The sequence below is a fragment of the Numenius arquata genome, chromosome 2, assembly GCF_964106895.1.
Source record: "Numenius arquata chromosome 2, bNumArq3.hap1.1, whole genome shotgun sequence".
NCBI classification, from domain to species: Eukaryota; Metazoa; Chordata; class Aves; order Charadriiformes; family Scolopacidae; genus Numenius; species Numenius arquata.
Window position 1 is genome coordinate 30,966,536 of NC_133577.1, and position 16,696 is coordinate 30,983,231.

Here is a 16,696-nt window from a genome sequence, read left to right on the forward strand (position 1 = left end):
CAACTGATGCATGTTTTACCACTAAAACTTACAGAGATGTAAAAGCAGGAGGGCAATGATGAAGACAGCATTCGCAACAACACAGAGATCAAGTTCAGCTGTGGTGTAATTAGAGAGAAGAGTTTGCTTGGGTACAGGTGTAGCTTTTCTAGAATACTGATTTCAGCCCAGAGAGGCAACACACAACAGCACATTGCTGCTGCTGCTGCACACATGGGCACAAACCTACAGCCACATGTGAAAAGAATGCACCAAATTCAGTCTGAATGCACCAAACAAAATCATCATCTCCAATGATGGCTCCAGCCCAGAATGAAGTTGCTGAACGATTCTCATTCAGAAGTGGAGCATTACTACGACTGCCATCAGCAGCTCCTTGAAGAGACCCCATGACATCCTTTGCCCCAAGGCATATCCCGGCCACCACATGTTTAGGGAACTGAGTGGATCTTCCCTCCCTTCTGAGCCGTATTAACACAGTATGTGAAGAACTGTTACATCTATTATACCAACTAAGTCCACAAAAGCATAACCAAGGAAATCCCTGTAACCTGTGCTCTGCAGGTGGTGAGACTGCAAAATCCAGTGGTGACATTTGGCTTTACAAACTCTCACCACCTCTGAGCTGTGAATAAAGCGAGCTGAGCCCAAGCAGTGGCTCTGAGGGCACAGGACGTGAGCCAGCTTGCTCCTGTACAGCCGACCTCTCCTCTAAATGCAGTGCCCATACTCCCAGTCTGACCCCTGGGGAAAGCTTCTTGCACTTTTGTCATCCAGCTGGGCTTGGATGTTGTATGGGAGAAAATCATGCAAAGGACGATGTTTACCAACGAGCAGGACCAACTTGAGCCCCAGCTGTGACTTGTCCCTGTCAAAGGCATTTTAGTAGAGCTTGTGCAGCAAGACAAGTATGCAGACTTTTTAGACCATTTCTCCTCACATGAAGCACAGCTATCAGAAGAGACCAAAAATATTTCCTATGTTTCTGTGTCCTTCCTCAGATTGCAAGGTTGACTTGTCCTTCTTGATGGATGGGAGCTGGAGCATTGGTAAGCGCCGCTTTCAGCTCCAGAAGCAGTTCCTCTGTAATGTGGCTCAAGCCCTTGGCATCGGCAGTGCTGGTCCTCTGATGGGCATCGTTCAGTACGGGTAAGAGCTTCTTGTGCAGCTACTCCCATTGCCGCGGGGCACGACTGCACACTCTGGCAGCTGTAGCTCTGCAGCTGACGTGTGCTAAAGGTCTCACACCAGCTCGGTCTCAGGAAGCCGGGAAGCACAGGTGGGACCTACAGCTTTTGGACTGTTGCATGTGGAGCAAAAAAACTGACAATTGCTCTCATTTCTTCTTTTAGTGATGATCCTTCCACAGAATTTAACTTAAAAACTTATGACAACTCCAAGGACCTAAGAAACGCCATTGAGAAAATCTCACAGAAAGGCGGACTTTCCAACGTTGGTAGGTGATGGGGCTGCTTGCGCATCCTCTGCTCAGGGAGTGCTTCAGATCCTGGGCTATAGTGAGCCCACACCTCCTCGCTGGGTGTGGAAGCTGTGCTCCGAGCTACAGCAGGGCACGCAAAAGGGTACTGCTCCCATCATGACCTGCAAGTGCGGGTCCAGAGTGGATTTACCTTTCTCCTCGTGAGCAGGTCTCACCAACACATCAGGGATCCTCGCTAACCCAGCTTGTCACACCCAGGGAGGAGGATTCAGCACAGGAGGGCTCAGGAGGCACCGGCACCAACAGCAGTGACCTCCCCTCCTGCTCACACAGCCACAGAAACCCCTTTCCCGAGCTCCAACACTTGAATCAGCCCTCTGCCTATCATTCACTGAATTTCACTGAATTTTTAGAGTTGGAAGGGACCATAAAGATCATCTAGTCCAACTCCCCTGCCGAAGCAGGATTGCCCAGAGCATGTCAGAGCATGTTACTCAGGATTGCATCCAGGCGGGTCTTGAAAATCTCCAAAGAAGGGGACTCCACAACCTCCCTGAGCAGCCTGTTCCAGGGCTCTGTCACCCTCACCGTAAAGAAGTTCCTTCTCATATTTGAGTGGAACCTCCTATGTTCCAGCTTGTGCCCGTTGCCCCTCGTCCTCTCACTGGCAACCACTGAAAAGAGTCTGGCTCCCTCCTCCTTCAACCCACCCTTTAGATACTTAGAAGCATTGATAAGGTCTCCCCTCAGCCTTCTCTTCTCCAGACTAAAGAGTCCCAGCTCTCTCAGCCTTTCTTCATAAGGGAGATGCTCCAATCCTTGAATCGTCCTCACTGCCCTTCGCTGGACTCTTTCCAGTAGTTCCCTATCCCTCTTGAATTGAGGAGCCCAGAACTGGATGCAATACTCCAGTTGTGGCCTCACCAGTGCAGAGTAGAGGGGGAGAATGACTTCCCTCGACCTACTAGCCACACTCTTCCCTATGCAGCCCAGGATTCCATTGGCCTTCCTGGCCACAAGAGCACACTGCTTGCTCATTGTCATTTTGCTGTCTACCAGGACCCCCAGATCTTTCTCTTCAGAACTTGACTCCAGCAGGTCCACACCTAACCTGTATTGGTGCCTAACATTCTTCTTCCCCAGGTGCAGGACCCTACACTTTTCCCTGTTGAACCTCATGAGGTTCTTCCTTGCCCAGCTCTCCAGCCTGTCCAGGTCTCGCTGGATGGCAGCACGGCCCTCCAGGGTGTCAGCCACCCCTCCCAGTTTGGTATCATCAGCAAACTTGCTGAGGATACACTCAGTCCCCTCAGACCGAGTGTATCCTATTCTGCCAGATATTATCAGGCACTCTGCCTGATAACAGGTCAGGCAGGACCTATTCTGCCAGATATTATCAGGCAGAGTGCTTCCAGACCCGTAACTCATTCTCATCTTCTCTTTTATTCCAGGGAAGGCACTTTCATTTGTTAACAAACACTTCTTTTCGGATGCTAATGGAAACCGAGGTGGAGCACCCAATGTGGTTGTAGTGATGGTGGACGGGTGGCCGACCGATCGAGTGGAGGAGGCCTCCAGGCTGGCAAGAGAATCAGGGATCAACATTTTCTTTGTCACTATTGAAGCAGCTGCTGAAAGCGAGAAACAGAGCGTTATCGAACCAAACTTTGTGGACAAGGTACTTACTGGGTTGGGCTCTGACCGAGAGCTTGGCTCTGAGTACATTTTCCAGGATGTTTCATACAGGCCATTTCCCTTTCCTTCTTACCACTTATGGTTATTTCCTGTCCTGCTTATACTGTCTTGAGGTCTCCTGTACAAAGAGCCAGGCAGCTGAAGTCAGAAAGGGGATGAAGGCAGCTTGAGGTGCATCATGGAGCAAATGGCTTTTTACTGACTAAACACTGGCACAAGCCTGCAGTCATACTGAGATGAGAGGTTTTCCAAATACACAGTAGTGTGACAAAGCACAACTGCAGCCTGAGCTTTCCACGAGCCTCCCGCTGTGCATCTCCCACCCGGCAAAGGCTGAGGAGCCCTGTCAACCTAATGTCAGTGTTGCATTTGCAAGCAGGTCTCACATGTGCAAATATTGGGGCACTTCCAACACAGGCACATCCCAGTTGTTCAGCTATACTGGATAATTCAAACATTTTGTTTCCACTGTTGATCTAATGCAGGTTATTCTGTTATTTGTTTCTGCTGCTATGAATGTCATGGTAGCTCTTGGAAAAAGAGTAAATCCCTGCCATGTGCAGCAAAAAAAAGGAGAATGCAAGCCTTTAACGAATTTGTATTTGGCACGAAGGGTAGCTCAGCAGTGCCTCAGGGCAAGCTGGCACCCAGTTACTGCAGGAGGTACCTACCAAGTGCCAGACCAGGCTGGGCTCAGGAAGCAGGGTCAAGTTATCTGGTATTTTCAGAAAACAGATTCCCATCTAAGCCGTGTTGTTCTGCCATGAAATAATCTCCCATGAGTTTCAGAGCTGCTCCAGAGAGCTGCACTGTCTCTGGTCAGCATCTAATTGGATTCTAGTCTCATTTGCATTTAATGATTTTAAAAGGACAAAGCTACAGCGAGTTTCTGCAAACCTGCAGAAGTGGGAGTAGAGTGAGCTCAGAATAGGAAGGTAAAGAGGGAACAGTGACTTGATACTGCTGCATCATAACACTAAAATAACAGCAAGACAGTAAGAGCAAACGAGAGCAGGACATGGTGAGGAGCCCAGACTGGCGGAGACTGTACCTCTCAGAGCTGTTAGGCTTTATGCAAGTCAAGATCAAGTACCAAGAAAACACTGCCTTGATCTTTTAAAACACTCACACACACACACAAAGTTGATAGATAAAGTCTGGCTTAAACAAAATATTCTTACCCAGAGATCTGAGGCATTAGCATTTAAAAGGCACTAAAACCAAGGACAATTTGACACAGCCTGTCCCCACCACTCCCCACCTCCCAGTGCTTGACTTATCCCACTCCCCTCTTCTGTGCCACCCCTACTTCCAACCCCCACTCACCCTATAAGAGGCCTCCTGCAAATCTGCTCCCTACAAGTATTCAGTTATAAAAAAAAAATTTTTTTTTTTTTTTTTTTTTTTACTATTTGGCAGAGCCAGCACAACAGGGAATCTTTGCATTTTTCACCAAAATTGCCTGGGTTTTTTTCTGCTTAGAAGGGTATGAGCGAAAGTTAGTCCAACTTCAGTCCCAGGTTTCAGTTCAAGGCCGTATGGTTTGTCAGCAGACAAAATCTTCCTTGTGGCCCTGAACAATGGGAGCTGAACTTGCCACCTGGCAAACACACAGGCTCCTGTGATGCCCACTGGAGCCACACTAACAGCAGCTCTGGGATTTAGATGCTTTTTCTGCGAACAATATAACTCATCTGAAAAAGCCTGACAGGTGGCAAACTTGCTTATTACATTTCTTTCACTACAATAATATCAGCTCAATCTCACAGCTTTTTAAAAAAAAAAAAAAAAAAAGAAAAAGAAAAAATGCAGGAAAAACTGTCTCCTTACACAAGTATCTGTGATGTTACATTGACATCATTTCCCAGGGAAGCAGATGGTGACTGGAAGAGAGGGCCACTTCAGACTCCAGCATTGCTCTTTCCAGGAGCCTGTATTTACAATTTAGCTACATACCCCAGCTGAGACAGGCGGACTGAATTTCCATTGCATTCACCCTTGTGTTGCCTTGCAGGCAGTGTGCAGGACAAATGGTTTCTATTCCATCAATGTGCCCAGCTGGTTCGGCCTCCACAAGGTGGTCCAGCCCTTGGTGAAGCGGGTCTGTGACACCGATCGGCTGGTTTGCAGCAAGACGTGTCTCAATTCAGCCGACATCGGTTTCGTCATCGACGGCTCCAGCAGCGTCGGCACCAGCAACTTCCGCACAGTCCTCCAGTTTGTGGCCAACATCAGCAAGGAGTTTGAGATTTCGGACACCGACACCCGCATCGGAGCTGTTCAGTACACCTACGAGCAGAGGCTGGAGTTCAGCTTTGACAAGTACAGCACGAAGCAGGACGTGCTGAGTGCTATTAAAAGGATCAGTTACTGGAGTGGTGGGACCAGCACTGGAGCAGCCATCAGCTATGCCTCAGAGCAGCTGTTCAGCAAATCCAAACCCAACAAAAGAAAGATCATGATTCTCATTACAGATGGCAGGTCTTACGATGATGTCAGAGTGCCAGCCATGGCAGCTCACCGAAATGGTAAGCTCTTCTGTCGCTACCTGCTCTCCCTACATCCCTCAGCATTTATCCGGGTCAGAGAAATGCAGTTTTCTATGACTTGAAAGGCACTGGATGAAACTTTATGAAAGGGTAGCACCTCCCCCGGGGTGTCATTGAGCTCTAACAAGACCAGCATCTGTTTAATATCTGAATGAGGATCTTCAGGGGGAAAAGAAAATAAAAATCACATAAATCTAGCAAAATGCAGCTACGTCTAGGAGATCTCAGAGGATTTTAAGCATTGGAATGGGCTGCCCAGGGAAGTGGTTGAGGCACCATCCCTGGAGGTATTTAAAAGATGGGTTGACGTAGTTCTTAGTGACATAGTTTAGTGATGGTTTTTTATCAGTTAGGTTGATGGTTGAACTAGATGATCTTAAAGATCCCTTCCAACCTAGACAATTCTATGATTCTACAATTTCTACTGTCTTAGTAACACATGAATTCTCCTTTGGCTTTCCAATCAAGATAGCCATACATCTTCCAACACAATTGTAAGACATTTGCATTGGAACAAGAACCTGTAGTTCAGACCCATAGCAGAAGCTTTACTAATGTTTAAGCCTTTCTGTGGCTGGCAAAAGGAACTTCCAAAGCACAAACTAGACCTTTCCTCCAATTTGAAAATACCCCTTTCATACAGAGAGAGCACGCTGCAACTCACTGCCCACATTTTTACGGGCCAGCAACTACGTTTGCAGTATTTATCTTAAATCAAATTTAATGCAATGACAACTTTTATGCTCATTCTAAACTCTGGGTTTCTTTCCAGGAGTTATAGCTTACTCTGTTGGAGTTGCCTGGGCAGCCCAAGATGAACTGGAAGCCATTGCGACGGACCCCGACAAGGAGCATTCCTTCTTCGTGGATGAATTTGACAACCTCTACCGCTTTGTTAATCAGCTCATCCAAAACATTTGCACAGAATTTAATTCCCAGCCACGGAACTGATGGACTCAAGCAAGGCGGGACCCTCGGGCGCCATGCTGAAGGCATGCCAAGTGCCACAGGAGTAATGCCAGCCCTCAGTTCAAGAAATACTGGAGGTGTTTTTCTCTGGCACTTTCCAGTCAGCAACGTTGATTGCAGCTTTGTCCCTATGCATGATAACGCTCTGTGTAGACTCTTGATTTTATATTTTTTTTTTCCTTGCAGGCTTCAGAAACTCTGATTTGGGTGGATAGCAAAAGAGGCAGTGAACATGGAGGAAATAACTGGAGCTGTTTGAAAAGCTGCTTCCAGGGCAGACTCCCGGCTGGCCCGATTGCCACCTCTGGGCATACACGAGCTCCTTAAAATGTACCACCTGCTTGCTGAAGTGGCCAGGTCCATTCGGGGCGCCGCCACACTGCTCAGCTGCTGTGGCAGAAGCACCTCCATGTGGCACTGCCCACCAGTGAGCATCCAGGTCAGGGCTGAAACACCAAACACTTTTTTTTTTTGGTGGGGAGGAGGGGGACACAACTCAAATTTGAGTACCTTCTTAAAAGCAGGCACTCTCTCCGTACCGCTGTCTTGCCAGCAAGTTAAGCTTCAGCTGGTGTAAACTCAAGCATTGAGATTTATCCAAATGCAGAGACTGGAAAGCAAGTGAGAGGAAAGAGTCAAGTTGTGGGACCCTACAGCTGTTTGACAACCCCAATAAAGCCCTCAAGCCACAAAGCAGCCAACACACAGGAACTGGAATCTAGTCTCCTACAGCACTGCATTAATATTTGCTTTTCAGAAGTGCCTTGTCCCCTTAGCTCTCTTGCTCCGCTCTTGTGCAGCTCAAGGCCTGCAGGACCACAGGAGAGCTGCCAGGACAGAGGAGACTCTTTGAGAAAAATTGTGAGCTTAAGTTGCCTGCAACTGGAAAAGCATTTGAGACCCACCGCTCTATCGTTAAACCACAGCTCAGAACAGCTTACAGCAGTCTCCAGTGTGAGGAGAGCTATTCGAGAGCCATTAACAGGATTTAAGAGGGGATTATCCAGAGTTTTGTATTATACACTGGGAAAAGCAGCATTTCAAGCATTTACAGACACCCTCTCCCAAATTTGGGATTGACTTCTGCTTTATGGATTGATTTCAAAATGAACCTACTGCAGCCTGGATTGTTCAAAACACACGGTTGTTTCTTAAGTGAAGAACTAGCCATAACACTAGTCAGCAGGGGAGGAGTGACACATTAAGAGAGCCAAAAGAATTGCCCTTTAATTAGGAAGCAGCAGCTGCTGGTTATGTTTCCATCCAGTACAATTTAAGAAAACATGTTCATTAAGCAAAGTTATTGAAGGAAAGGGATGGAGTTTCAGAGCCAATAAACACGTGCGTGTTCATGTACCTTTATGGCAATCAAAGCCACACACAAAGCATCAGGCTTGTGGGGCTAACAGGAAATGGGAAGAAATTAAAACTCAAATTTCAGATCTCACTCACAAACCAGGCTTTTAATAGCATTTATAGGTTTAATAACCATGACCTGGGATGTTTATTATTCACATTCAAATGTTAATTGAACTAAATTTCCATAAGGGAGGTTCCTTTCTGTCAACAAAAGTAGCACAATCTCTTAAATCATTATGTTCGGAAATATGACTGAAGTAGCTCAAAAATTACCAATTAAGTAAGCATAATGCAAACTAATGAGAATGGCAGATTCTGCGTGATCTCCCTGGTGTGGTAACATAAGACAGGCTGGGGTCCTCTCAAGAGGTTATCAAAACCAATCCTGGATTAAACAGCAGTTTTACACAGGGAAGGTTCAGATCTTCCTCTTAGAAGAAACATTCAGTTCCAGCTTTAACTATTGCATCATCAATACAATCACGCTACCCAGACAGAAGGTGCAAGGCACCACCAGCTTCCAAAAAAGCAAAACAAAGACATAAAATAAATTTGCACGCAGACTTTTTAACTCTAATCTGTGCTGCTGCACTTCCAAAGCAATAGCCTCTTAGCTTGAAAAAAAAGTAAAGATTGAGGATAGAGAGTTAGGCAGAAGCAGAGCAACCCCTGATACCCCACATCTCCTGACCCACCTCCCTCACTACCGTTCTGCTGAAAGCATCTTTCTCTGTCAACAAGGGACATTACATGGGCTGGACAAAACTTAAATGCATAAACTGAATTTACTGGGGACTTCAGACACCAGATTTATTGTCTGAAAACCTGTTTGCTTAGGGTTTCATTTGGGGCCAGCTGAGAAAAAGGCCTAAGCCTTAATTTTTAGCTACTCTTATTATTGTGGTTTAATTTTTAATGCAACAGCTTACCACTGCACATTGTTTTCCGTACCGGCCTTACTCTTGCAGCATGGAAGAGTGGAACTTTGCAGAGACTCCCAAATGTTTTGCTTGTGCTCCGCTGAAAGCACAGCACAGATGGCCGAGACATTAGGAACAGCTAGAGCCACACATATTCTTTAGGATGTACATTTTAACTTCTTCCAAAAGCTTAAACTTCAAGCAACCACAGTAAACTTTCAAATGCTCTCTCACAGGGAAGCTGCACAGCTGTCTTCTGTGCCAAGCATTTATAAAGGGCACTTCAGGGTTTGCTGCTGTTTAAATAGTTTCTCTTAAGTTTACAAAACAACTAAGGTTGCCTATGTGCATTTTTATTAACGTCTCAGGATAACCTTGAAAATGTTGGATCTCAAAGTGTGAATGTCATTTAATCCAACTCTCATCTAAACTTAGATATCCTATTCATAAACACTGTAAACTTAAGCGTAAGCCTTAAAATTTGTAAGAATACACTCTTCCATTAAAAAAAGAGTGGATCAGCACAGAGCACACTCCTCTTAACCTTTACATTTCCTAATAACCAAAATACTTGCCATCTACTAAAGTCTTTAGATACTGTTTTATTAAAAAACAAGATAACTTACGTATAAATCTTCATAAATGTTCAAGGGGGTACATTTGTTTGAAGAAAGCAGCAGAACTCCTTCTGTAATATATACAAGCTATTTTGTGCTTATGAATACAAGTTGCTATATCTTTTGCAATAAAAGTGTCCCAAAGGCATATACAGTACATGTCTTGTATGTGGTTAAAATAAACACCAAGTAAGGTCCATGCCATGTTAGTTTCTGAAACACAGCTGAGGTTCTTATTAGATTAGGGAAGACCTAGCAAGGTTGGTGAAGCCCCAGGTGTTTCAATGCCCTTCTTTTACACACTCAGCTGAAAAAGGCCTAAGAGTAAGCTAGCAGAGGAAGGACCACCAAATTACCTACCAGAGAAATCTGTCCGTGAGGCAGTCTAATGGCTGAAAGGCACCAAAATCATAGGTACTTTTCCAAGTCTGTAAGATCACCTCTTATTTGGTACCACACTTCTTTTGGAAGCTGAAAAAAATTCACACAGTCTCTAGACACTTTCTAGACGCAGGGCTGAATCAAAAGAGGATCTAGATGTCCAGATGCTTGATGCTGGGCCACTGAGTTTCAGATGCCTGACCAGTATGGTGGAACCTGCTGTCTGGCTGAGGCATCCAAAAGAGAAGGGCACCAAAGGGTTGGCCATGGAGGCAGGCAGGGCTAGGAGCTGTCTGAACTAGTCACTGGAGACATAGCCAAAAGGGGGTTGTCTGGTAACCCTCTCCCTAGGAAATGAGCATCTTTGCACCCAGGAGTTGGGCTGGTGGTTTATCACTGCTCAGCAACCATGGCACACAACACCCACCTGGAAATAAATACTGATGTCCATGCTCTGGAAGCCTTCGGGGGGGCCAGTGACAGCACCTCTTGCCTCTAACTCCAACATTAGCTACCCACATTCTGAGTGAACAACCAACTTAAATTCAAAGTCCAACCATCTCTTCAGAGAGAGTAACTCAAAGCCCTGTTTCCCAGCAGTACCTTACCTTGCTGGTCCAAAGATGGGACACTCAGTGCCTCTGCTGTCACTGTGCCACCCTGCACAGAAGGTATTGCCTGCTCTGTGTGCCCTCCTGCTCCTCAGCTGCTGCCGCTTTCCTGGTTCAGCAAGAATGAAGTTTCCCCATGGCAGCTGCTCAATTTTTCTTTTCTGACAGGTGGGCAGATGAGCTTCCCCTTCTTCCTCACATTCCTCCCCCCATGGCTCTCCAGCACATGAGGGGAACCGCTCTGGTAACCAGGGAAAGCTCTGGAGTTAAGCACCCAGACAAGACCAACCCAATCTAAACGTCCTTAGTGGATTAAACACCCTACCTGCACGCCATAGAAAATTACCCACATTATCTACTTTGCAAGTCAAAGCAAGCAGTAAATGTCAGAAATATTACCTAGACCCTAAACACTAAGTCAGTCTTCTGTGGTGTACGTACCTTAAATTACTTCATGGTTGAACAAAGTCACTCTTTCTCCATCATTCTTCTAGTTATTCTTCTCTGCCCATCAGCAAGCAACATTACAGAAACAAATTGATCTCTTTTCTTTTCCATTCCCATCTGAATTTGACAAGTTTTAGACAGATCAGGCAACCTGCATTTCCTAAATTACCTACATATTGAAAACACTGCAAATCCATTGTCTGTATAGCCAAGTGCCTCAAATTCCCCAAAGTAGTTTGTTGTTTTGTAGGGTTTTTTCCCTCTTGTTAAAAACTAAAGCTGGGGGGTATCACAGGCTTTAGCACTGCATCACTCACAATCAGCTGCCAGTCATACTGAAGGGCAAGACGCAAGTGGTATTTTTCTTAACACCAGTTTAACCCCCTGATTTCTAATAAAAACTCTGATAACAGTTAAGTAACTCCAACACACACTCATAGAAAAGACTTCTTTTTAAGCACAAAGAGGAATAGTAGTTAAGTTTAACCATATGGCTGAAAAGAATCTGCTCAGTTTTCTCACACCCAAATCATTATGGGGACGTCTTGTTCATAGGCAAACCCATAAGGAAGGCCTCCCATGTGGGAGGGTCACTCGTACGTTGGTTGTGAAATCTTCTTTCTCCCTACCTCAGGAATTTTCTACTGACCCTCTCTGGAGGCAGAACACTGGGGTGAAGGCAACTGCATTGTCATTTCATAAAGCAATTCCTCCTTTCCTATGAGGACGGAAGACGAGCAGGACTAAAACAGAAGGGTTATTTTACCTACCATGGAGAGGAGATGAGAACTTCGCTTAACCCACCTACAAGCTTAGAAAAACAGGATGGACTCGCTAACAACTTGTTCTGCTCAGTTCTGTGTAGGTTCCCATACCACCCCCTCAACAGTGCCATTCTGAGCATCTTCCCGTAGCAACGCCACTACCATCTGTGATGTGTGGTTTGCTCTCCCTCATCCTCTCCCCGAGGGCAGAATCATGGGCTTGTTTTTCTGTTAAAAGAACATTCTCCCCAGGAAGGGCACCACGTCTCGCTGCCATCAATGCGCCGCTGACAGACCAGCTCCTGCACAAGGGCACCCTGCCCGCTCTGCGTGTCTGTTCCTCCCCATGAAGACACTGGGGAGCCTGTGCCTAAGTGCATGGAAAGATGGAGGGTGCCAACAGTGCCAAGGTGGCAGAGCAGTACAAAACCAAGACACCTGGAGAACGAAAAATCTGAGACACTTCTGTGAATGGTAACACGTTACACAGTTCAAAAGGAAGTTCACATGAAGTTACCTCATGCTCCTCCAAACACGTCTACTCATCCTAGTCTGAGTGCACTTCCCTCTCCTAGCGCACACCCAGAGATCACGCATCTTGCAATGAGACGCAGAATTATGAACACAATACAAAATGTTGAAAAATAGTATTTATTAGCACCCAATTTACATAATTATATGGTACAAATGACACTTGCTGCTGTAACATTAAATAAAGCTGCTCTGAAAAACCATTGCTTATTTCTGGAAGTCCATGTGATTTCGCTCAGCACAGAACGCGGGCACAGTACACAGCTACCCCACCTCACTACTGTCACACCGATACCAATACCTGCGTCGTCACCTCGATGTGGTCTCATTTTAAATGGCACACTAACATAAGCAGATCTATATAATTTCAATGACAAAATATTTACTTGCCTTATTCGGGCAAGTGAAAGTAGCTTTAAATATAACCTATCCAAGAAGTTTCACAAAATACGAATTGCAGTGAAAAACAGAAAATTCAGGGCTGCAATTGGGAAGCTCAAAAATATACTAGCGTATTTCAAAATAATTTCCCTCTGAATTTTCTGTCTTTGCCATTTTAGATATTCATCCAAGATTATAAAATATTGAATTTTATTAAGAAGTTTAATAATAAGTGTTTGAAGAAGCACTTTCATTTACAGCAAAAATTTATACTTTTTATAATAAATGCTTATTAAATCTTTGGAGGGCAAACCACTTCTTCACTTTTCTTATGTCCCATGATTAAGAAGTCTTTCTGCAATCATGAAACACATGAAATTTATGGATCCTTACTCCCAGGAAAACCACTTCCTTCACAAGCTAGAAAACAGAATATCTCACTTAAATTAGCATTCACTTTTGTACGACAGTAGCACTTAAACAAGGTCATTTGGTGGCACCGAAATTCTAAAACAGCCTTGTACTGAGCCATACACAAACCGACAAGCAGACTATCAACAAGTAGGCATTTCTCATTTGGATCCACCACTTCGCAAGACACTTGAAGCCCAACATTGTATCAAAGTAGTCATTCAAAACTGGCGTGCAAAATCATAACCTCAGCATAATTCTGAAGGGGAGTCTTAGTTTCCTTTAGCTGTTTATATATCAGTCACAGTAGCCTTTTCATATCAACTATCTGTCATGGAAGTGACCCAAAACAGAAGAGGAGCAACTGTAATTACTAACAATTAAGTGATTATCACCTGTGGTATCTTCTCCACAAGAGAACCACCAGGTAATTCTAAGTTCAATAGTTATTCTTGTAGAGAGAAAAAAAAAAGTATATTAATATAAATAACAACAAATCCAAACTATGGTTCATAAGGCAATGAAAACTGTCTTTTTTAACCTGACAGTTTTTTTTAAAAGAAATCAATTGGAGATATTTAGACAAAATACAATGCAGGTAGTTGATATGCTGACAAACGTCAACAGAAAATCTTACAGCAACAATAGTCTTCTCGTCATGGATTTTCTTCTACAAGTTTTTTCAGATGCATGATTCAAGGAAAACATAGCACAAGAGTGCTTTTCAGTCTGCTTGGGCTATAAAGGTACAAGAAATTAGTAGCTAACATGCTCAGTTTGCATTTCCAGAAAAAGTGCTAACACATGAGAGACAGTTTTCAAAAATCTATGCATGTTTGTAAATGTCTGACTGCAAGGAAACAATTCTAGGAACCATACATCTGAAAACAAGCTACATTCAGAAAGCACTATATCTTGATGACAGGAAGAATAAAAAAATAAATTCTTAATGGAAAAATATTAGCTTGAAGTCCATAGTTTTCCCTTATACAATGTTTTTGGCTGCTTTTAGCAAGTAATCCAAAAATAATGAAACTATTTGGCTTGGCAACAAGTTATCCCTTCCCTTTCAGAATAGTATGAATCCAGCTGCGTAAATCTTTTCTCAGCATCCCAGTCTAATACTCTGGTGTGAGGACCAAGGGTTTCTTGAAATAGCAAGGAAGTAATTTTGGGAGCCTGCAGTTCAAACTGAGGGAATGCAAGTACACTGTGCTTGCAGACCATGTCAACACAAGGCTTGGAGCAGCTTAAACCACAGGCATGGTTTAAATGCGAGTGTGATCTCCAAGGAACACAGCAAGGCATGGCAGCACGAGTAGGGTGAAACTAGTTTAACACACAATACCACAATCCAGACTTAACCAGGAAGAAAGTTGGGCTAAAAAGCATATATTATTATTGAACGCCTTTTTAGCTCAGCATAATTTGGATTTTGGCATCTAGCAACAAACCCCTCCTGACAATGGACCAGTTGAGACCCACAAATTGTACTATTCAACTGGATTTACACCTTCTGTAGTGGAATTCAGATGCTCAAAAACTCTTAAATGATACAGCACTTCATAAGTTTTCACAATAAACTACAGAGCAGAAAACTAAGTCAGCAGGTGGGGTAAGAGATAACTCAGTAGAATTAAATAAACTGGAAATAAGGAGGTACAAATCACACTTTTGGTGGTGGGGCAGGGCTGAAGATGAAACCCCATTACCCTTCAAAAAACACTCTAAGAAAAAATCAATAGTCCTTTATGGAATTTACCCTGCAATGAGACTCCACTGCAGATGAGATTCTAAGATTCTCAGAATATAAATCCTCCTTTAGGTTGTATGTGGGAAGATAATTAACAGATATCAAAAGGATAGATAACCTGCACAACAGGTATGTTCATTAGCACAGGCAGAGACATCACTTTAAAGGTCATATCTCCCCACCATCCTCCCTTCTGGCATTTGTCCCACCAACGGAACAAGAGCACTTGCCTGAGCAAGGACTATTTACATGCAGGTCATCCTAGTCACCCTCCACACACTCCCCAGGTGTTTGTTCCTTTCCTCTGTTGTACATAATACTATCTTTTGCAATATGGGTTATTTCTTGTAAAACACCCCCTACATAACTGGATGGATTAACACTGTGGTTTTCGTTAGTTTCTCTGCTGCTCAGAAAAACTGCAGAGGTTTTGACTAGCAGTTTACAGGCCATTTGTTTCAGTAACGCTGTCTGTATCTCAGCTTGAAGACACTGACAACGGAAGAGTCAAGACCACTCACGTACTGTAACCATCTTCAGCTAAACATTAGACAAAATATTCTCAATGCCTTCAGGTCCTTATGGAAAAAGGGAGCTTCCTGAAACATTTGAGTAGTTTTTTCAGGGAATCTTTGCTTCCTCTCTATCACTCCATACTAAAGGCTACATTGAGCACTCCTACGATGCTCACCAGCAGCAGACACCCAAGAAAACTCAAACTACCATGTCAAAGATTGCAACATCTTATACAGACCAATTTACTATATGTAAGTGCTTTACTCTCATATTCTGATTTATTCATTCTTAACAGTGTAATCCAAAACAATTTCCACTCAACAGCCACAAATTTCAGAATGTTTTTAAATGCTGTGTTATAAGCAGCATCACGTTTTCACAATTACTTTTATGAATCTTATCAGCTCACTCATTAGAAAACTGAAAGACATACATGCTAAGTCACAAATTGCTTGGAACCACTGGTCCCATTCACATCTCATTAGTATGAGAAAGTACTGAAGGAGTACTTTTTACAGAATGGGCTTTTTAAGGTGAAGAAAGTCATACAGATGACACTGTGTGTAATAGATATTAAATATATAGATAATGGCTTAAGCAGAAAAAAGGCAAGAAAACTGAGAAACAAGCCTAATGTTTCACTCTGCTTCCCAAATTTCGTGGCTTTGGTTCAATACTAACAGACATCATTAGACAAAGTCTTAGTCCTGCAATTTTGTTTTTAAATAAATCTTCATGCAGAAGCAAAACAGTAGTCCCCCTACAGTGTCTGAGGAACTCACCTTCACATAATTGGGTCCCCAATATGAAGACTATACTAGCAGAAGAGTCAATTCTGTTCTTAGAATTTAAGTAATAATTACAAATCTCTTGTCATCTCCTCATCTAAAGTGACATAATTTTGAAATTTGAACAATCTCCACCCTTTACTTTGACACAAGAGTGCTTCTTTTGGAATCTGGGTATTTACTACATTTATCTTTCATACAACATGCAACCAGCAGATGAATTAATAAATTTGAAGAATCACTATGGTAGAGCCTCACTAAACTTTTTCATCTAATCTTTTAATGTTTTCCTCTGTGATACTAATGGAAAAAACTCTGCACTTCTTCCCAGCCAAATTCTTCCATGATGACACCAGGCACATGGAGGGTACACTGGTTCTGGCCATTTAACCTATTTATCCCCTACAGAGTTCAGCAAATGGTCTCCCTGCTTCCCTCGCTGTTCAGCACACAAGACCAAACTTTTGGTCCTCCTACACAAAAGCATCACGTCACAGAGGAAAGACACAAACAACTGACCACTGCCTACAGTTCTCCAAAGTGAAAATACAAATAATCTCATT

At 43.7% G+C, this 16,696-nt stretch overlaps 1 protein-coding gene across 3 annotated transcripts in view; it reads left to right on the top strand.

Moving 5' to 3' along the window:
• VIT (vitrin) overlaps nucleotides 1-6,636 on the top strand; it is a 38,894-nt gene extending 32,258 nt beyond the window's left edge. For all 3 annotated transcript variants that reach the window (XM_074168311.1, XM_074168312.1, XM_074168313.1), the window contains 5 exons: nucleotides 1,002-1,149; nucleotides 1,353-1,456; nucleotides 2,893-3,119; nucleotides 5,151-5,664; nucleotides 6,458-6,636. In XM_074168311.1, the coding sequence (XP_074024412.1) occupies nucleotides 1,002-1,149; nucleotides 1,353-1,456; nucleotides 2,893-3,119; nucleotides 5,151-5,664; nucleotides 6,458-6,636 (1,172 nt within the window). The remainder of the gene's footprint in view (nucleotides 1-1,001; nucleotides 1,150-1,352; nucleotides 1,457-2,892; nucleotides 3,120-5,150; nucleotides 5,665-6,457) is intronic.
• Nucleotides 6,637-16,696: the final 10,060 nt, after the last annotated feature.